Consider the following 21,217-nt stretch of genomic DNA (forward strand, 5'->3'; position numbering starts at 1 on the left):
GTGCTTTACTGTAAGGATAGAAAGTAATGAATATATGCATGCATTAATTTTAGATCTTCATTAGAAAACAATGTGGGAGATTTTTCAAAGACACATGACATTGATTTGGAGTTCTTGTCAGACTGATTCTTAAAGGCACTGTGTGCCGTTGAATACACCTCTTAAAGGCTATGACTGCCTCTTTTTGAAAATCTGGTAGTGTGTATCAAACGGTTTCAATCCATGCTTCAGTGCTTATTTCTCTTAAATTATTGACATCTGCCAGTACTCATAAGAAACTGTTTGACAAACCAATGTGCATACATGGTAGTAGGGGGAAAATGTCAGTTTGTATATTGATATTAAAGTCTCTAGGTCAGTGGTTCTCAACCTATTGACCATTGTGGACCGCATATGCAGCTCTCTGTGTTATGTGGGCCAAGGGGGGGAGGGATAGCTCAGTGGTTTGAGCATTGGCCTGTTAAACCCAGGGTTGTGAGTTCAATCCTTGAGGGGACCACTTAGGGATCTGGGACAAAATCAGAACTTGGTCCTGCTAGTGAAGGCAGGGGGCTGGACTCGATGACCTTTCAAGGTCCCTTCCAGTTCTAGGAGATAGGATATCTCCATTAATTTATTTATTATTTATTAATATATATATATATATATTACTTGTATGTCTCTGAGGATGTTACATGAGCCGCAGCTGTGTGCTAATTGGACTGCAAGCAGGCCGCAGGTTGAGAGCCACTGCTCTAGGTAGAGAGTGGATGTACTAGATATTATATATGCATTATCCATTCCATCTTTAGCCTTATGTAGTAGATGCTAATTGTTTCATGATCTTAATGTCTCTTATATAATACACATGTGATATCTTGTATTCAGGATTGATGAGAAAAATGGAGAGTTACAAGGAGTACATAGGACATGACCTTTGTAAAGTGCCGCTATCAAATATTGCTCAAAGGATTATGTCAGCTATGCAGTCTGTTCCTTTAGAGGAAGCTCAGTATAGCAGAGAAGGTGGACAGAGTGAGTAACTTGTTCAGTTTTTAACTTAGTTGTGTATTATGTATTTTTGAAAATGGATTCTGAAAATGGAAAGACTTAAGGGAAAATTACCTTTCTAAACACTCACTTTTGCATCTTGAGGGGTAAAAGTACAGTTTCAATGGTTTTACATAGAAATATCTCCAACACTAAGGCCTTGTCTAAACTACACAGTTTTGTCAACACTTCGAGGAGCTGCATGCTATCCTTGTCTGTGACTCACTGCCAAGAGCCCCGTGGATACTTTGGGGGGACTGGAGGCAGCAGCCAGCGGAGTCAACCCCACGGATGAAGTGGTGGATATGAAGTGGACCTGGATGAAGATGAGGGATATGCAACAGGATTGTCCGGTACGATGGCAAGCCAGGACCTATTTTTGACTCCAGAGGGGTCTAGCCAGTCCCAGCACTCCCATCTCTGTCACACATGAAGCAGGAGAGGCAAGCTCTGGTAAGCACCCATTTTTCTTTCATGATGCACAGTGACAGATCTCATTTACTTTTTTATATAGTAGAAGAGGGATAAGGGATAGAAATTAACAGTAAAGCCTATGCAGCTAGGTAGTGGGGGCTTGGTGGAAAAAAGTTTGTTAATGTACACTGGGATGTCCGAGGAATCCTCCATAGAGATCTCTAGGAAACTTTCATGTAGGTACTTGGCAATCCTCTGCTGAAGATTCCTTGGCAGAGCTGCCTTGTTTCTCCCCCTGCTGTAGGAAACTTTATCGTGCCAACTGACAATTTTTTCTCCAGGGACCACAGTGGCACACAGGCGAGCAGTATATGGACCTGGTCTGGAGCCATATGCATGCAGGAGATCCTGGGTTACCCTAGGAATGAGATATCGGGTTTGATTATCCCAGCCTGTAGAAAAGGGTGCCAATATTCAGAATATCTCCTTAGGCACATGTAGTGACCCTCTGCAAACCACCCATACCCTTTGTCTCTTCTTTGCCATTCCCTCTTCCCAACCCACCCTGCCCCACCGAACTCACCATATTTGGGATTCGCACCGAGCTGTGTGCTAGCCAAGGGACAGTGAGAAAGAGGTGTATGTGGCTTTTGTGATTCATGGCTGGGAATGCAGTCACAATGCTGTGTCTGTTTATTGTTTCTTTGACTTTTGCAGATGTGCCCTTGAGGACCAATTCCTACACATCAGCAGAGTGCCTTTGTCAGATAAGGAGGCGAACCAGGAGGAGTAAGGAGGTTATGTTTCTCAAAGTACTGCAGTCAACAGATACAGCAGATAGCAAAGAGTGTGGAGAAAGACTGTTAATGAAAAACTCATGCTGGATAGCTTGGAAAGAAGACAGGGGCAGGAGTGGATGATAAAGCCACTGGAGGGCCAGACAGAGATGCTCAAATCCCTCATAGAGCTGCAGTCTGAGCACATCTGTGCATGACTCCCTCTGCAGCCAATACAGAACACTGTTCCATGACCTCCCCAAACTCCCTCAACACATTCCTTGCATGTTCCCATTCCCTCGCAGTACTCCTTGCACTCCACCCCCAGAGACTGGTTTCATGATGAAAGCTGGAGTTACACACAGCTGTGAGAGCCTTGAGTGCGAGCCTGTTCCTCATTTCCATGTCCCCTGTTTGTGCCCCCAATTATCCTTTAATTAAAGTGTAGTTTTTGAAACAAAATGAGTCTTTATTTGTATCATGCACACAGTAGTTGCTGCAAAAATTCACAGTGGCTATAGGTAAGAACACTTGCTCACAACTGTTAACGCTCAGGAAGCAAGCATTACAGGGGTCATTCAAGGCAGTAAGTAAACATTGCCTGGCCAAATGCATTGCATAAAGACAAATTACTGGGGCTCATTATCAAAATGCTCCTTCAAAGCCTCCCTGATTCGAATAGCCTCCTGCTGAGCCCCTCTACTTGCCCTGGTATCTGGCTGCTCAAAATCAGCAGCCAGCTGATCCACCTCAGCATTCCAACCCTGGGGAAACTATTCCCCCTTCACTTTGCAAATGTTATGCAGAGCACAGCTGTCTGCTATGACCATTGGAATATTTTCCTCATTGAGGTCTAACTTGCCAAAAAGGCATCCCAGCAACATTTTAATCTGCCAAACAGGCACATTCAGGCTCATTCGGCGCCTGTTGTTGAAGCACTCCTTGCTGCTGTCTAAGTTCCTGGTGTCAGGCTTCATGAGCCATGGGAGCAAGGGGTGGTGGGGTCTTCCAGGATCACTATGGGCATTTGCACATCCCCCATTGGAATCTTCTGGTATGGAAAGAAAGTCCCAGCGTGTAGTTTTCTGTACAATCCAGTGTTCCTAAAGATGTGTGCATTATGAACCTTCCCCTGACCAGCTCCGTATTGATGTCAGTGAAACGGCTGGTGATTCACCAGCGCCTGCAAGACGATGGAAAAGTAGCCCTTTCAGTTGATATATTCTGTCGCAAGATGGTCTGGGGCCAAAATTGAGATATGTGTGCCATCTATCGCACTGCCACAGTCAGGGAATAGCATTGCCACAAAACCATCAGGTATTTCCTGCACATTACCCAGAGTCACAGTCCTTCATAGTAGGAAGCGATTCATATCCCCGCCCACTTGCATCACCATAATCCCCATGGTGGACTTTCTAACTCCAAACTGATTGGCAACTGACAGGTAGCAGTCTGGAGTTGCCAGCTTCCACACAGTGATCGCCACTTGCTTTTCCACTGTCAGTGCAGCACTCATTCTGGTGTTCTTGTGCCATAGGGCAGGGGTGAGCTCCCCACATAGTTCCAGGAAGATGGATTTGCACATCTGAAAGTTCTGCAACTACTGCTCGTCATCCCATACGTGCATCACGATGTGATCCCACCACTCACTGCTTGTTTCCTGAGCCCAGTACCGATGGTCCACCATATGCAGCTGCTCCAAGAACGCCAGCAGCAGTCTTGAATTGTGTCTTTCCATTGTACACAGCAGGGTAGACAAGCACATTCACTTCGTTCGCAGTTCATGAAATACTGCGGGACCAGCTGCGTTGTGTTCATAATGTTCATCACCAGACTCGTCAGCAGTTCAGGATCCATGCTTTCAGGCAGAAATGGTGGGCACACAGTTTACGGGGGCTGTTCAAAAAGGCACGAAACTAAGTTGGAATCATGGGATGAAAAAAACTACATCATGGGACAATGAGCACACCCCCATGATGCATTGTGATCCATCTCCAGATCTCCCAGCAGCAGAGGGTGGCAAGTTGCATCGAGGGATAGCTACCCACAATGCAACTCGCTATCGATGCAAGAGCACCGACTGTGGACACGCTCCGCCGACGCAAGGAGCATTGTGTTGACATGCACAACTGATGTAATTGAAGCGGCTGATGATCGATGACATAACTTAAGTAAACTGAACTCTGTAGTGTACACAGGGCCTTAGGAAATGCTTTTTATTGGCAGTAAAACATAGTTGAAATCCTAGGACTGTACCAGTGTTTGCAAGTTTAGTTTCTGTGGTTCAACAAGCTTATAGTATCTCATACTTGAATGAATATTAATGAATCTTAACTTTTAATGAATGAACAAGTTGTATCTATCTGTTAGCAGGGCAAGCAGTCTTGAGGGTGACCTCCATATATTGACTAAAAATGCTTTATAGTACAACTTCTGATCATCTACCAATAACATCACAAAATCTAGTATCTTCTAAAGTTTTAAATGTATCTAGATAATTTACTTTTGTGATATATTGTGCCTCTTTTTGTGAGAGGGCTGGTTGGGGAATTATTTGACAATGTTCAGATTAATTCACTTTTTACTGCATGGCTAGATGTCAAAAAAGGTTGGAAAGACAGAACATATTGTAGATGAGGGCTTTGTCGTTGCAGAGACATCGCATAGCCCTCCTTCCATCAAAAGGGCTATTTTAGATGGGCATACGAAATTGGGTATCTCATAGACAGCTAATTAAGCAGTATCCTCCCTGATGCTGGTGAGTAGGATAGTAGAGTATGAACTTTGACTCAGAAGTGTCAGTCCTTTTGCTGTTGACAATATGGAAGGACGGGCGAAAGGAAGAGCCTGAAGCCCAGATAATTGCAGCTCCAGCGTCTTTGCTGAGACCTAGGCATCCGAAGAAGCCTCAGAATTCCTTTTGAAGGTGGCTTTCACCTCTATATCACCTGTATCTTTGAGAAAGAAATCTCCATCAGATGGGTTTATTGCATCTTTTACTAAAGATACCACTGCAGAATAGAGCTTTAGCATTTCTCTGATGGCAATTTTGGGGTCTTGAATTTTGTATCAAAGTGCATGCCTGTTTATGCTCTGACTCATTCATCCCTGATCACATCATTGAAGGATGCAGTGGTATTGTTGTCTTATGCAAAGTTTTGGATGGGAGGTATTTGTCCTTAGGCTTGTCTTCAGGCACCTGCTCTGGTTGGATCTGGATGACCGATCCAACCATTCTGCACAGAATATCAAACTTATCAGGCAGGATGTGGGAGGGACATCTTCACTTTTCCTCCCTCCCCCCCCTCCTTATCTGTCTTCGAGCCCTGATATTGAGAGCACAGTGGAGTAGATGGAACCTGATTTAGAGGATGACTATTTTTTAGATTTCTTACTTTCTTTCCCTTTATATATTTTGACTTGTTGGCCCTCTTTTTACTTGCTTTGTATGAATTTTGATGTGGGTGTAGCCAGGGCAGGACCTCTTGTTGCTCTTTTTTATAGAATAATAGAATCATAGGCAATATTTGCTCTGAAAATTCTTGAAGCAGAAATACTAATATCTCTGTTTTACAGATGGGGACATGCGGATCAGAGAGACTAAGGGAAATTCCCAAAGTTCACTTAAGATAAAATCTGTGGCAAAGCAGGGATACAAATACAAGTCTCCTGAGTTCCAGGCCAGTGTTTTGCCCACTGGACCATCCTTCCTTTTTTCCATCCAACCCTGGAGTTTGGGGTTGGGGCTGGAGGATTTGTTCCAGGTGGAGCCATAATTTATTTCCCCCCATGCTACAAGAATGTAGGAGCAGCAGAATTACTGCAGATTTAGGGGCCTGTAACATCTGTATAGAGGCTTGCTTTTGCCTTGTAGTCTAGAGCATAGGATTAACCCAGCTCCACCCTCTATGCCAAACTTAGCTACTTGGGTTTGGTGTGGAGGAGAGGAGACAAGCAGGAAAGATTATTTAATACAAAGAAACTTGTTGATGTAGAAAGTACTTAGTGCATGGCACAGCAATATGGAATATTCCCATGTAATGTAATGTGACCTCAGTCTTAACCAATTTAATTTGAAAGCTCCATGGTAGGCTCTATTGGACAAAGAAAGCAGTTGGTGTGGTGCCTTTCTGGTGGGCAAGTTCATGGTGACTTGAACGATACGGTCCTATTCTGTACACTTGTTCAACCTCAATAGTTTCACTGAGGGGTTGCACCAGTATTACAGAGTAGAATTTGTCCCCATATGTGCAAGTTATCTTGAAAGTCAGTGTACAAGTCAAACATGGTAGATCCAGTGATGGAACTACAGGGTAGTCAGAGCTGATAATGTGTGCACTGACCACTTTCACAAACAAGACTGCACTTGCTTCAGGATATTTACAAATTTCATGGCATTACTGCAAGAGTTGTTGAGTAAATGACTCAGTTAACCATTTAAAACTGGATATCTTAATCCCATGTAAGAATATTGTTAAAGCATAGAATTGTTGGGCTGGAAGGGACCTTGAGAAGTCAAGTCCAGCCCCATGCGCTGAGGCAGGACCAAGTAAACCTAGATGACTCCTGACAGGTGTTCGTTAAATCTGTTCTTAAAAACCTCTAATGATTGGGATTCCACAACCTCTCTGGAAGCCTATTCCAGAGCTTGACTACCCTTATAATTAGAAAGGTTCTCCTAATATCTAGCCTAAATTTCCCTGGCAGCAGATTAAGCCCGTTATTTCTTGTCTTACCGTCGATGGACATGGAGAGCAATTGGTCACCATTTTCTTTATATCAGCACTTAACATACTTGAAGTCTATTTTTAGGTTCTCCCTCAGTCTTCTTTTCTCAAGACTAAACATACAGTGTTTTTTTTTTTTTATAGGTCAGGTTTTCTAAATCTTTTATCATTTTTGTTGCTCTCCTTGGGACCATCTCCAATTTGTCCATGTCTGTCCTAAAGCTTGGTGCCCAGAAATGGATACACTACTCTAGCTGAGTCCTCACCAGTGCTGAGTAGAGCACAACAATTACCGCCCTTGTCTTACATACATACAAAAGCAGTCAGGCATAATATGTACATGTACTCTTGTTTGTAGGTTGTTGGTCTGGAACTTTTCTTTAAATGGAGTTAATTAGCTGGGCACTGTCCTAAAAAAACAACTAAACCAATAAAAAGTTCTTACTCAAAGGAACATAAAACATTAGGAACTGTACCACAGTCAAGTATACCTAAACATGACACAAACGTCATCTAAATGTTACATTGCCATGAGGTGGACTGACAGAGAACATATTACTTATTCCAGGCCAACGGCTAGTAGTGAAGATCTGCTTTCTGACCCTCACATTTCCAGTTTTTAACTTGTTTTTTTTTAAAAAGTATCTTGCCTAATTAGGTTTTCCTTTTTGTAGTCCATTGAGGCAGTAACCCCTGTGATCTGTTCAAACATGTCATGCTTGAACCAAACTCTCTCTTCCATTTCTTTATTTGCTTCTTGGGCGGTTGACTGACCCATCTGAGAAAAAGAACAGCAATGCCTCAGGAATAACTAAAGCAATATGGAAACTTGTGTTTGGAAAAAGAATCAATATTGCGATTTGTCAGCAGTAATATCTCTTGACCCATGCTTCAAAAACTTGATACAATTTAGCAAGCCCAATGGTTTTTATCTTAGGAATGATGCAGTAGTAGCTGGAAGGTTCATTTGTTATCCAGGATGTACTTTCTAATTCTAGAATGGTAGTGATTTGTCCATGAGGATTACATCTCAACAAGAACCTAAACTGTCCTGAGTTAGCCTTATGAAGTCGTGCTTTCATGTTATTGCTCGTTATAACTTGTATATACCTTTCAGTACTCTCTTAAACTGTCAGAACTATAAAAACATAATTAAGAAAAAGTTACAATGGTAGATTTAGTCATAGTTGTACATTTATGTAATATAATTTACACAGACTGGATGACCATCTAAAGATTTCCAGTTTGAGAAATGTTAACAAAAATAGTCCCTGGACAAAGGTTGCAGTTCTGACTTGGCCTGTTATTACATCCTGACAACCCCAAACATACCTACCAAATAAAAGTATACAAATAAATATGCAACAATATCCATATCACTTTTTAATCTGTCTTGCCCTCCAAGACCCACGCCCTCCTCTCAAAGGGATAAGCTTGCTGCCTGTATTCTGCTCTCAAGCCCCTACTTCCTTGGAAATGAGGGACTGAGTTCTAGTGTAGGTCCATTTTTCTGTGTGATATTATGTTGCTCTGCTGCTAGATCTTTGTGATCTCTCGCTTCTCTCCATATTTAAAATGAGAAATTAAAGGTATTACTTTTATAAAAGCAAATGTAGACAATTCACAGAACTTCTTGGTAAGTGGAAAAAAGAAAGTGGATATAAAAACAGTAACTTGTAAACTTGAGGAAAAACAAAAAATAGAGTACCTACTTCTAATTAGTATTGTCCTACTTACCTAAAACTTGGTCATTTTAAAAGCAAACTTACAGATAATAAAACATTTTTGTGAAACCATTTTCAGGCTAGTAAACAAACTCTTGATTATCCCTATTCTATATGATTTAAAAATAAGTTTACAATTTGTGCTCTGTTCTGGGAATTTCCTAGGTTTAAGCCTATTAATTTGTATGATAGATGGAAAAAGAAGTCAATTCTCAAGAACAGGTAGACTCAAAATGGAGAGGAATCACAATTTTCTGTTTTAACTGTTTTTCCTGTAAGACACACACAATTCAACTTCTGAGATAAGCCTTTTAGAACCCCTTCTGTGGAGCCTCTTTTAGACTGTATTTTATTGTAATACATGGAGAATTGAATGTGATTTTGCTAATCTCTTGGAAGTGCCTGTTGGAAAGTTTGTATGTCTTTCTATGCTATAAAAAGAACAGGAGTACTTGTGGCACCTTTTAGAGCATAAGCTTTCGTGGGCTACAGCCCACTTCTTCGGATGCAAGTACTCCTGTTCTTTTTGCGGATACAGACTAACACGGCTGCTACTCTGAAACCTTTCTATGCTCTATTTCAGCCAGAAATTATGGACTTTATGAAGGAATTTACTGAGTGAAATTCTATGGCTTCTGGTATGAGAATAGATGATCACAATTGTCTTTCTTCTAGCCTTTAAAATCTGTGAAAGCAAAGATAGGTTTATATTGCCATCTAGTGACACTTTTTTTTCAGACTGCAGGAAAAGATATACAAAACAGAACTAAGGTTAGTTGGATATTAAGATACAGGTGAGATCCACTGAACAGTGCATGGTGAGGAAGGTGTAAGTGGGCAAAACTAGAGATTCCCTTGGAATAAAATCTAGAACTTTAATGGATTATTTTTTTTAAATTGCATTAGATGAGGTCCTTAGCAGAATTAAAGTTTTACATTTTTTTCTCATTTAATATTGTCCACTGATCTTCATCCTATAATACAACAATGTAGCATAATTTATTTAATATTTATTAGCTTTATGTTTTTAGTGTCTGGCCTTACTGAAGGAAAGGTCCCACTTACTACAATAAGAGGTTTACCTGAATAAATACTTAAGAATTTGGCCAACTTGTTGCTTCTTAATAAATAATAAAACTTACCTATTGGTTGCCTGTTTCATTGTAATAGCAGTTTGATATCCAAGATATAAATAAATATAATTTGCTTTATAAATACACATACTCTGTGTATATACTATGGTGGAGCTGTAGTGATACCATAGTTAAGGTTGTGGCAACGTTTATATTTTGACAAAACTGTTAAATGGTTATTTTTTCAGGAATGTAAAAGTGTATGTGTGGAGAGGGGAAACGCCATTGAAATTAAAATTCACATTGTATTTGAATTTTTATTATGGTTTGATGCAGATCAATTTGATACATTTGGAATCAGGGCTTTGGAGCAGAGCCCGGAGCTGGAGCCCGGAGCAGTGGAGCTGTAGGTTTTTGCCTGGAGCTGGAGCGGAGCCGGAGCACAGCTCCAAAGCCCTATTTGGAATACGTTGATGTAAAAATGATCACTTAAATTTTTTTTTAATAGGATGAGGACTGTTTTGGGTGCCTTTTGACAAAAATGTATAAGTTCCAAGGAGTCTGAGTTTTGCCTCACACATTACATCTGCTAAGTAGGACAATACTAACTAGAAGTAGGTAATCCTATTTTTTTTTCTGAAGTTTACACGTTACTATTTTTTAATTTTGTCTGCACGAAGCAGACATATTAAGTACTCTCAACACTATCATCGGCATGTGACGAGTGTTGTCTGTATTATAGACTTCACTTAATATAATATCTATTGGTTTATGGGAAAGTTTCCCGAGCTGGGAAATAGGAGACCATGAGGTGAAATCTTGTCTCTACTGCGGGTGCTTTATATTTCCATTACGTTCACCACTCTTATTACCAAACAAGGTCGTGATCCTAACCCTGGAAGGCAGGTAAATATGAGCTGCTGCTGCTTCTCTGCCATCCCCCTGTCCCCCATTGCTCCCAGTTTTATATATATGTTAACAGCAAAATTACATAAGGTCATTCTGATATTTGGGAATATAGAACCCAGTTCTCTAATGTGGTAGATCTAAACCTTACCCACTTAACCAAAGCATATAAAAGTGGATTATCTCCTCAAAATCCATTACAGTGGGAATAGAATCCAGGATTCCTCATCTCTAGTTTTCTACAGCTGTCTAGCAAAGAGTGGTGTAATCCAATGGGAAATTGTCAAGTTTCTCCCCCCCCCCCCCCGTCTGGTCCACAGAAAGGCTAGCTCAAGTCTTAAGGGTCTCAGTTGGGATTCTACAGGTCCCAGTTTCAAACCCTTGCTGATGATCCATGTTGTGGGAGGGCAGGGAGAAGCTGTTGTGAATGTATGTGATACTAGAGAGTTGCATGTTTCATTGTTTCTGTAGGCCAAGCTCATTGTGCACACCAAGGATGTAAGTTACATACCTCCATGTGCCATCCCCACTCTGCTCATGCAGGCTGAGTTCTATGTATTGTTTAACTCTTTAAGTGCAAATGGCTTTTGAGCCATTTTACAGTGTACTGCCACAGAACTTAAATTCAATTGTCATTTGAGCTGCTTGTCTTTTTCTCAGTTTTATATATGTATGTATGTAATGTATGTTTAATCTGTTAGTTATTGAACCCAAGGTCAAACATAATTCCTTCAAATGTTTGGGCCCATGGTATGATAAATCATAAAATTCAAAAACATAACATAATACACCTACATATGACATAAATATAAGTGGAGGTACTTAATTTAAATTCACCAAATAGCCATAAGAAGGAGTATTGAATAACCCAAATATCTAAAGCAGGAGTATTTTCAATTCATTTTGCACTCACCCCACCTCATGCCAGGGGTTGTGCATCTCCCCTCCCCCCCCATGCTCCTCCCATGCCAGGGGCTGTGTGTGTCTCCAAAGTAAATTTAGTCTCCCACTGGACTGGAAGGGATGGGCAGATGGCTGGTGCCCTCCCCCACATGGAGTAGGCTTTGGGGAAGCAAAGTGCTAAGAGGGAGGAAGGAATAAAACCTCTTTCATTCTCCTCTCCCTCTGGCTCCCCCTGCTATTTCTTTTCTTTCTGTCTAGGAGATAAATCTTACAGAATATCAACATTTTAAACTCCATTGGGATATGGGCAGAGCTGAGATGGAGGTTGGAGATAGTGTTAGGATGGAAGGTCAGTTACTGAGCTAGTTAAAGCAGATAAGTGAACTAAGCAGATGCAAGGGGGCTCTGTGTGTCCCTCATTTCCACTTTCCTGTTTGCTGATTCTCCCCCCCCCCCCCCCCAATCAATAGAGTTCTGCTCAGAACTTTCCTTGAAATTTTGGAATCGATCAAATACGGTGCTCCAAAGTTATTGGGTTACTTATGGACAAACTGAGAAATTCTATCGAGTTGAGTATAGGGCCTCGTTCACTCTGCCAATAATTTTTTTAAAACAATTTAATTCAGCAAACTGGAAAAAAAAAATTCCATCATGTGGAATGGTGCTAATCCCCAAATGGGTCATTAGCAGGGTGGGGATATTTAGATAAACGGCACAGACCTCTATCACTTGAGCTAACTAAGTAGTTGGTAATGGTAGTAAGTTGTTATCCTCTGGACCAGCAACTAAAAGGGGCTGGCATGTGCACTTTGCCAGTGGGTTTCATGTCTATTTATTAGACAGCAGAAGAATGCTGAAACTCTGGAATACCAGTTTCAATTCCAGGTTCTGGAGGGAGATGTTCTCTAGAAGTTATATACCCTTCTGTCCCTGTTCATCCTTTAGGCTTGTCCCTGTCCCCCTTCTGCTCCTGTTCTGTTGGCGTCTATCCTTGTTCTCCTTGCTTCCTATCAACTACCTTGGCTCCTGTCCTTGTTTCCCCTCTGTTCTAACCTCTCCCAGCCTACCCCTGCTTCTCATCCCTTTGCATTTGATGCAGATTGTTCTTGGTCCTCCATCTGTCTTGAGCTCTGGTAAGCAGGTGTTGAGAGCAGAGGAAAGAGAATTTCCTTGCTCTCAGTTCTGGTGCCTAGCACCAAAGTGCACCACCTGCTGCCAGAAGGATCAGTTGTAAATAAAATCCTGCTCAGTCCTAGCGATTTTTCTGGGATAAGGCATGCTCAGGCACTCTGTGGGGATGAAGCATGCGCAGTCTGGTTGACACACAGGATTTGTGTGCACGAATGGAGCCACTTGGTGAAGGACTCCTCTTTGGAGAATAAAGCTGCCAGCCTCTATGGGTTAGAATTGTATGTGAATTGCGATTTTTCAGATGCTTATAACTTGCCCAAATGTGAGTGGATTTTTCACATGAATGGGAAAATGCACATCCTTTACACCAGAGTCTGACCTCTGCCAAATGTCAAGCCCTTGCAACAGCGCATGGAGGTATTAATGCATCTCAGCGAAGTTGTGCAGGTTTTTTCAACATTGGAAAAATGTATTTTCCCCTATAATTATCCTAGGAAACAGCTGAATAATTTTAACACAATCTTTTTTTTTTTTTTTTAAATCAGCCTGAAGCATACACAAGGCAGGGAAAATTTCAGTGCAAATGCTTAAAGTTTGGTGAAGTTAAAAACAACTGAAAATAGGGTCTTATAAAGGAAAGTTTTTGGAGATCTTAGCCATAGGCATTGCTGCCACCTCTGGCTATAGTATACAAATGCCTTTTTTATTTTTTATTCTTTTAAGGTAATAATGAGAAGATGAATGAGTATAAATTCAGGGAAAAGAAAATCACTTTGGAAAATGAAGAGGCAAGTATATTGTAAAAAGTAAAAAATAAGGGAAAAGTTTAAAAAATGTACTTTTTATGTTAAATTTTATTTTCCACCATAAATTTTATTAACATAAACTGTGTGTGTATTATCAGTCACCCATTTGGACAATATGCATCCTACCTCTAGCTTTCTGTCTTACCTCTGTCATCCAGTTAGCCGCAGGAGTCTTGGCTCCAGTTCTGCCTCCTTTGTCAGCTCACTCTAATGACTCCCAAGTTGTCTCTAGCTGTTTCACCAGGAAGAAGCTGGTATTACTTTTGAGGTGCCATTTATTTCCACCACTAGTGTAATATGGGGACTATGTTTACCTTGCTTCTCTGTGGCTCTTGAGGACATAGCTGTAGTCAGCCATAGGAGATGAGTGGAAAAGGTATATTGTGCATGTGGAGTCAGCCCCATCCCACCCCCAAAATAAACACACTCAAAGGAGTATATTCTAACTAGCAGAAGGAGGACTATAGTGAGCAGAGGAGGAAAGGAGACATGCCCAAATTTCTGCTTCCTGTATCCAGCAGGAACATTTTTTTACCCTAGGAGCCATAGCCTGGAACAGTCAGGATTACAGTATTGCCAGCCCCAAGTGTTCAGAATTCATGAGTCAAACCTCCTTTCCTTCCTCCCAAAATGACATTTTGAAAACATAAATTAATCATTTTGTCTGTTGTTCTGCCTTTGAGCCTTTTCAGGAGAACTGTCACCCACAGTTTTATGTGTAATACTTTCAGTGTCATAATTCTATTTTACATGCACACAAAGTGAACACAAAAAATGTAGGACTCTCTGCTTGCTATTTGGCAGTAGAATGCACTCTACTGTATCAGCTGATTGAATGTTTGGGTGTCATGCTAAGGCTATTCCCTCTCTTTCAGCCTTAGTGGTGTCCTATTGGGAACAGGGGTGCTGGAACAATTTTTATAGTGGGAGTACTGAGAGCTATTGAACCAAACTGTAAACCCTTTATATAATGGAAACCACTTTAAGGTGGGGGCACAGCAGAATCCCTAGTTCCAGCACATATGATTGGGAATGGTGGTTGGGGCAAACTCTTTATAGTGCCCCCCACTCCATTTACTTCAGATTCATTCAGTTTGTCTTCTTCCCTAACCAGATACTATCAGTCAGAACCATTAGCTACATTGATGGCAGATAAGCCACATACAAGAAGACAGATTTTTCTGTTAATTGTGTTTGGTTATCAATTTGTTCCCAGAGTGTGTAGTCTCAGGCTAGAGAATTGGTTTCATAACTTTGAAGTTAGGGAGCCGAGGAATAAGCTGAGGAAGGAGAAATTAAAGTCACATTTTTGGTACCCTGCTTGATAAATGAGGCAAAAGAGTGAATAGGCATGGAAAATAAAGTTCCATTTGGCCTCTGAAGACTGCCTTTTCAGGTCATGGATGAAGCACTTTAATATGGATGATAGAGAAGCTTGTACTGCAGCTGCTAATACCAGTTTTGCAGTCAGTAGGCTGTTAACTTTGCACTTTCCATGAGCCCTGTAATTCACTTAAATATGACCCCAACAGCAACAATTGAAAAATAATAGTAATTTTTTATTACAAATCATATAAAGGAGCAGAGTGATTTTTTTTAAAGGGATGCATATTTAGTCTTGTCTTGTTAAATTGAATCTTCTAAAATCTGCCTGATGTGTTGTATGAGTTCTATTATTTTAAAATGAAAGTAAGACAATATCAACATTTTTGTGTTTTTTCTGCATAAATCATTTTGAAAAGCTTTTCAGGAAATGTTAAATTGATATTTGCTTAATTTTCTGACCTATAATAAAAAGGTGAATAATTTATCCACTAAAAAATTTCTGGTTCTTCCAGGAGATGCATGATTCTATTGCTGCATCATTAAATATGAATACCAGCCCTGCAAAAAATAGTAGTCAGTTAGCCAGTACAGAACTTATGGACAAAATGTTCTGTAATCAAAACACCAAAATAGTGAGCTCAGTATTGCTCACTTCTAGTATGAGCACTTTTATAAATTACCAGGATGTAGACCTAACAAAATGGGACGATAAAGAGAGAAACTCGTCAGTACAAAGAGAGAAAAATAAGAATAGTGAAAATAATAACATCACCAGTCTTAAAAGGAAGCAGGATATATCTACTTATTACTCATACAAGATGGAACGGTGGTTACCAGTGAAGAAAGATGTTAATTCATATAAAACAAAGTATGATTGGGCTTCTGAACAAGCAGAATCACCTGAAAAAACGTTTTGTGACATCAGAAATTTGCGATATGAGGAAAAAAGCCAGTTAATCACAACTATAAAAGAGGCAGTAGCTCTGGTGGTTACTATGGTATTTCAAGATGGTTCTTCACAGCTGAGCTCGGATCAGGTTAGTGAATAATAATTTATTTGTTTTATGAATTTAAGAAAATGTTCATACTGGAGCTGTGAAAAATGTGTTGGAACCAGGATGTTTTCAGGTATCCTTAAGGGACATGGTTGATTCCCAAATGACCACTCACAATGGTTAAGAGTTTTTTGTCTTCCACTACTGATACAATAGCTCTTAATAGCCGCCCCCCTTTGCTGGCTTTTCTCTCACAGATCAGTTGTTTAGATATGGGTATACCTGCACCTGCCTCCTCCGGAGGAAGGCTGCTACGACCAACATGCACTTGATGAATACTTGGGGGGCTGTTGACAGATCGAATGGGAGGACCGTGAACTGATAGTGTTTGTGGTTGAGCGCAAACCAGAGAAAACATCTGTGCGCAGGTCGAATGGCTATATGAAAGTATGTGTCTTTCATGTTGAGTGCGGCGTACCAGTCTCCTGGATCCAGGGAAGGGATAATAGTGCTCAGGGAGATCATGCGGAACTTCAACTTCACCATGAACTGGTTGAGTCCTCGCAGGTCTAAAAGGGGTCTGAGACCCCCTTTTGCCTTGGAGATTAGGAAATAACGGGAGTAGAAGCCCTTTCCCCTTAGCTCCTGAAGAACCTCCTCCACTGCCCCTATGGCAAGGAGTGATTGCACCTCCTGGATAAGGAGTTGCTCATGAGAGGGGTCCCTGAAAAAGATTGGGGAGGGGGAGGAGGAGAGGAGCAGAATTGGAGAGAATATCCCACTTCTACCATGCGAAGAACCCAGTGGTCCGATGTTATTTGGGACCAAGCATGGTAGAAGTGGGATAGACGATTCAGAAAACATTGTAGTGTGGCGGGTGCGCATCTTCAAAAGGCCTGTTTAGACCCTGATGAAGGCTTAGACAGGCTATGGCCTTGCCCTGAAGGGGGGTTGGAAGGTATCCGCCTGCCGTTCCTGCCCCTTCGTCTATAAAAATTCTGCCTCGGCTGAGGAGAATATGAGCGCTGTTGTTGTTATGGTTGGGGCTTAAAGTGCTTGCGTTGGGTTGCCGGTGTATGCATTCCCAACGACTTCATGGTCGCCCTGGAGTCTTTCAAGCTGTGCAGCTTGAAGTCTGTCTGCTCTGAAAAAATCCCTGTGCCCTCAAAGGGAAGGTCCTGCAGGGTTTGCTGCACTTCCGGGTATAACCATTAAAACATGTTAATTTGCAGCTAGATATACTATAATATAAATATATGCTAAATATTATATATAAATCTTTACTAAATTTGGTGGTTCTCTTTGCTAACCAGAAGGAAACACTATATGTGTAAATATTTTATTTAAGCATTTATATATATATAAATTTATTCAGATTCTAAATTTTTACATTTTTATTGTGTTAGAATATGAAAACTTACCATTGATTCTGAAGCCATAAGGGACCATTGTGATAATCTAATCCATGGGTTCTCAAACTTCATTGCACTGCGACCCCCGTTGTGACAATAATGTTACTACATGATCCCTAGAAGGTTGGGGGGGGGGTCTGCAGCCCAAGCCCCATTGTCCCAGGTGGGGGTGGAGCTCGGGCTTCAGCTTCAGCCCTGGGTCCCAACAAGTCTAATGCTGGCTCTGGTGACCCCATTAAAATGGGGTCCTGACTCCCTTTGGGGTCCCGACCCACAGTTTGAGAACTGCTGATCTAATCTGAAGTCCTGTATAGCACAGCCTATAGAACTTACTCAAAATAATTCCTAGAGTATAGCTTTTGGAAAAACAGCCAATCTTGATTTAGAAATTATGATACATTTCTTATTGTACTAGATGCTTAATTTTGTATTCATGAGTTGTATCAAGCGGCATTTGAATTGAAATTGGAATTCAATTAAAAATGCACAAGACTAGCATTTTATTTTTGAAAAAAATTAAATGTGGCTACCTTAAATGTGTTGGATACATAAGGAAAAAAAGTAAATATATCAAAACATACTTTGCATTTAAAACTGATTTATTAAACAAAGAAAGTATTAACTGTAGTTAATGAATTCACAGATTGTTTCTGGTTTCCATGGGCTGGATTTTCAGAGGTATTTAGGTACCTAGTAGGATTTTCAAAAGTCCCTAAGCAGGTTAGGTGCCTAACTCCCATTGAAATCTGTATTTTGAGCTGTGTAGCTGCATCTTCGGGTGCCTAAATACCTTTGAAAATCTAGCTCCATGCCCTTCAAGTTTTTTAGAATTAGTAGATCTCATTGTCTCTCAGCTGGTTTTTGTTTTCCAATCTATAAATAATGTTTTCTGCTTTTTCATCTCCCGCTCTGTTTCTCAACTTTGAATGAAATAGTCCCAATGAAGAAAATATTCTCTGAACCTCTTAATTTAACTGAAACCAAAAATAACTAATGCGAAAGCTTTTCTGCACAACAGAAACTGAAACTATATATATTTGGAAAAATGTAAATGTCAGCATCCATTCCACTATGAAGACAAGTATTGTAGTACATGGTTTTGTGGCATATTTATAAAGCTTGTATTGATCTTAAAAAGTTAGTCCCCCTCTCCCATTTTTGTATATACTTTAAAAAACAGCATCCTTTCACTCACTAAAATTTGAGAAGGGTGCATTTTGATGCAAGTTTTTTTTTTTAACTTATTTAAAAGATGTTAGGCCATACTGCAGTTATACTTAGGCCATACTGCAGTTGTGAACAGGTAAGGTGTTTGAGCAGAAGCTCCCTCAACACAAACTCAGAGAGTCACTGGCAGGTATTCATTGAGATTTCCCTAACTTTGAAAGTCACTGCTCTACCTTGATCCACCAGAAACTTCTGGACAATAAGGCAAAGAACATCTTTTTCCTCCAGGTTTTTGAGAAAGTGTGTGCTGAGAGTTGGAAGGGTTAATTTAGTCTACTATTCTCATATTAGTAGTTGGATGTGTATGTATTTATATGCCAAGATGTTATGAGTAGTCTTTAATATTATATAGTATTTTATACTGTGTTTTTAAATGGGATGAGCATCCAGGGTTAATGACTTAAATTGTAAACTCTTGGGTCAGGGACCGTCTTTTGGTTTGTGTTTGTACAGTGCCTACGACAATGAGGTCTGGTCCATGACTGGGGCTTATAGGTGCTACCATAATAGAAATATGTAACAATAATATGTAAGGTTGTCAAGCGATTAAAAAAGTAATCATGATTAATCGCACTGTTAAACAATAATAGAATACCATTTATTTAAATATTTTTGGATGTTTTCTACATTTTCAAATATATTGATTTCAATTACAACACAGAATACAAAGCGTACAGTGCTCACTTTCTATTTATTTTTGAATACAAATATTTGCACTGTAAAAAACAAAACAAATAGTATATTTCAATTCACCTAATACAAGTACTGTAGTGCAATCTTTTTATCATGAAAGTTAAACTTACAAATGTTGAATTATGTACAGAAAAATAACTGCATTCAAAAATAAAACAATGTAAAACTTTAGAGCCTACATGTCCACTCAGTCCTGCTTCAACCAATCGCTTAGACAAACAAGTTTGGTTACATTTGCCAGAGATAATCATGCCCGCTTCTTGTTTACAATGTCACCTGAAAGTGAGAAGAGACGTTCACATGGCACTGTTGTAACCAGCGTTGCAAGATATTTACGTGCCAGATGTGCTAAAGATTCATATGTCCCTTCATGCTTCAACCACCATTCCTGAGGATATGCATCCATACTGATGATGAGTTCTGCTCGATAACAATCCAAAGGAGACTGGACCAATGCATGTTCATTTTCGTCATCTGAGTCAGATGCCACCAACAGAAGGTTGGTTTTTTTTATAACTCCAGCTACAACAGTGCCATGTGAACACCTGTTCTCACTTTCAGGTGACAGTGTAAATAAGAAGCGGGCAGCATTATTTCCTGTAAGTGTAAACAAACTTGTTTGTCTTAGTGATTGGCTGAACAAGAAGTAGGACTGAGTGGACTTGTAGACTCTAAAGTTTTACATTGTTTTGTTTTTGTTATGTAAAAAAAAATCTACATATGTAAGTTGCACTTTCACAATAAAGAGATTGCACTACAGTAATTGTATTGGGTAAATTGAAAAATACAATTTCTTTTATCTTTTTTTACAGTGCAAATATTTGTAATAAAAAATAATATAAAGCCCTGTACACTTTGTATTGTGTGCTGTAATTGAAATCAATATATTTGAAAATGTAGAAAAACATCCAAAAATATTTATAATAAATATAAATTATTGTTCTATTATTAACAGTGCAATTAAAACTATGATTAATCGCAACTAATTTTTAATCTAGTTAATTTGTTTTGTATTAATTGCTTGAGTTAATTGCCATTAATTGATGGCCCTAAAAATGTTTGTTTTTTAAATAAATGTAATGTACGTAACACACTGCATCTAGGGAAATGTGGAAATTTCTATATAGAATTGCATAAAGCTGCTCAGTAGAAAAATATTACTCATCTTAATCAATTGTACTTATAGGGCCTAGTCTCATCAGTAAGAGGAATTGTTGTGTTAATAAAGAGACAGACAGACCAACTTTGTCCTTCCAAAGGCTCTTCAATTGTTAATCCAATTGTTTGGGATGCCTGTACCAGAAATGATAAGTGTATTTATTTAAAAATAGAACACTCTTCTGTTTGGGAGCAACAGGAACAGACTCATAAGAACTACATCAGGTGAGGGAACATACAGTAATCTCTTTGTTCTGTATGTGTGTAAATAACAATGATGTTGATTGTCACTGTTGTCTAATACTACAACAAATGTGTAAGTAATTCTTCTTTGAGTGCTTATTTGCATGTGTTCCATTTCTGGTGGTGTGCATATGCCCCATGTGTAGGGTGACTATATTTCCCAAAGGGCTGCTCGCCCAAGCCATGCCCCCGCTCCCCCTGCACGTGGGGCTGTCCGTTCCCTGCCCTCTTCCCCCCCCTGCACATGGGGCTGGCCTGTGCCTTGCCTCCCCTCCCCCCAAGCACAGGACTGACCCGAGTTGCTGGCCCCAGCCCTGCGTCTGCCACACACAGGGCTCTCATCTGAGCCCAGCCTGCTCCCCATGTGGGGCTGGTGTCACTCTTCGCCCGATCCCTGCTGCCCCCCGCAAGGCTGGCATCGCTGCTTGCCTGAACCCTGCCTTCCCCCGTGCGGCTGGCATCACTGTTTGCCCGAACCCTGCCTGCCCCCTCCCCCCCCAGCTGGTGTCGCTGCTCGCCAGAGCCCTATTCACCCCCCCGAAACACACGCACATTCCTCTCTGCCCCTCTAGGGGTGCACGCCGAACTTTTGCCAAAAAAGTCAGGACGGCTGGGACAGGGCTTAAAAAAGGGACTGTCCTGGCCAAAACAGGGCATATGGTCACCCTACCCAT

The 21,217-nt window shown here is 40.5% G+C and overlaps 1 protein-coding gene across 1 annotated transcript in view; it reads left to right on the plus strand.

Annotated features, from left to right (window-relative positions):
- Positions 1–749: 749 nt before the first annotated feature.
- POLN (DNA polymerase nu) overlaps positions 750–21,217 on the plus strand; it is a 191,700-nt gene continuing 171,232 nt past the window's right edge. The window contains exons 1-4 of the mRNA XM_026648138.1: positions 750–1,014; positions 13,407–13,471; positions 15,328–15,852; positions 20,329–20,525. Of these exons, the coding sequence (XP_026503923.1) occupies positions 873–1,014; positions 13,407–13,471; positions 15,328–15,852; positions 20,329–20,525 (929 nt within the window). The 5' untranslated portion in view covers positions 750–872. The remainder of the gene's footprint in view (positions 1,015–13,406; positions 13,472–15,327; positions 15,853–20,328; positions 20,526–21,217) is intronic.

This window comes from Terrapene carolina, unplaced genomic scaffold (assembly GCF_002925995.2).
Source record: "Terrapene carolina triunguis isolate 2854851 unplaced genomic scaffold, T_m_triunguis-2.0 Scaffold66, whole genome shotgun sequence".
NCBI classification, from domain to species: domain Eukaryota; kingdom Metazoa; phylum Chordata; order Testudines; family Emydidae; genus Terrapene; species Terrapene triunguis.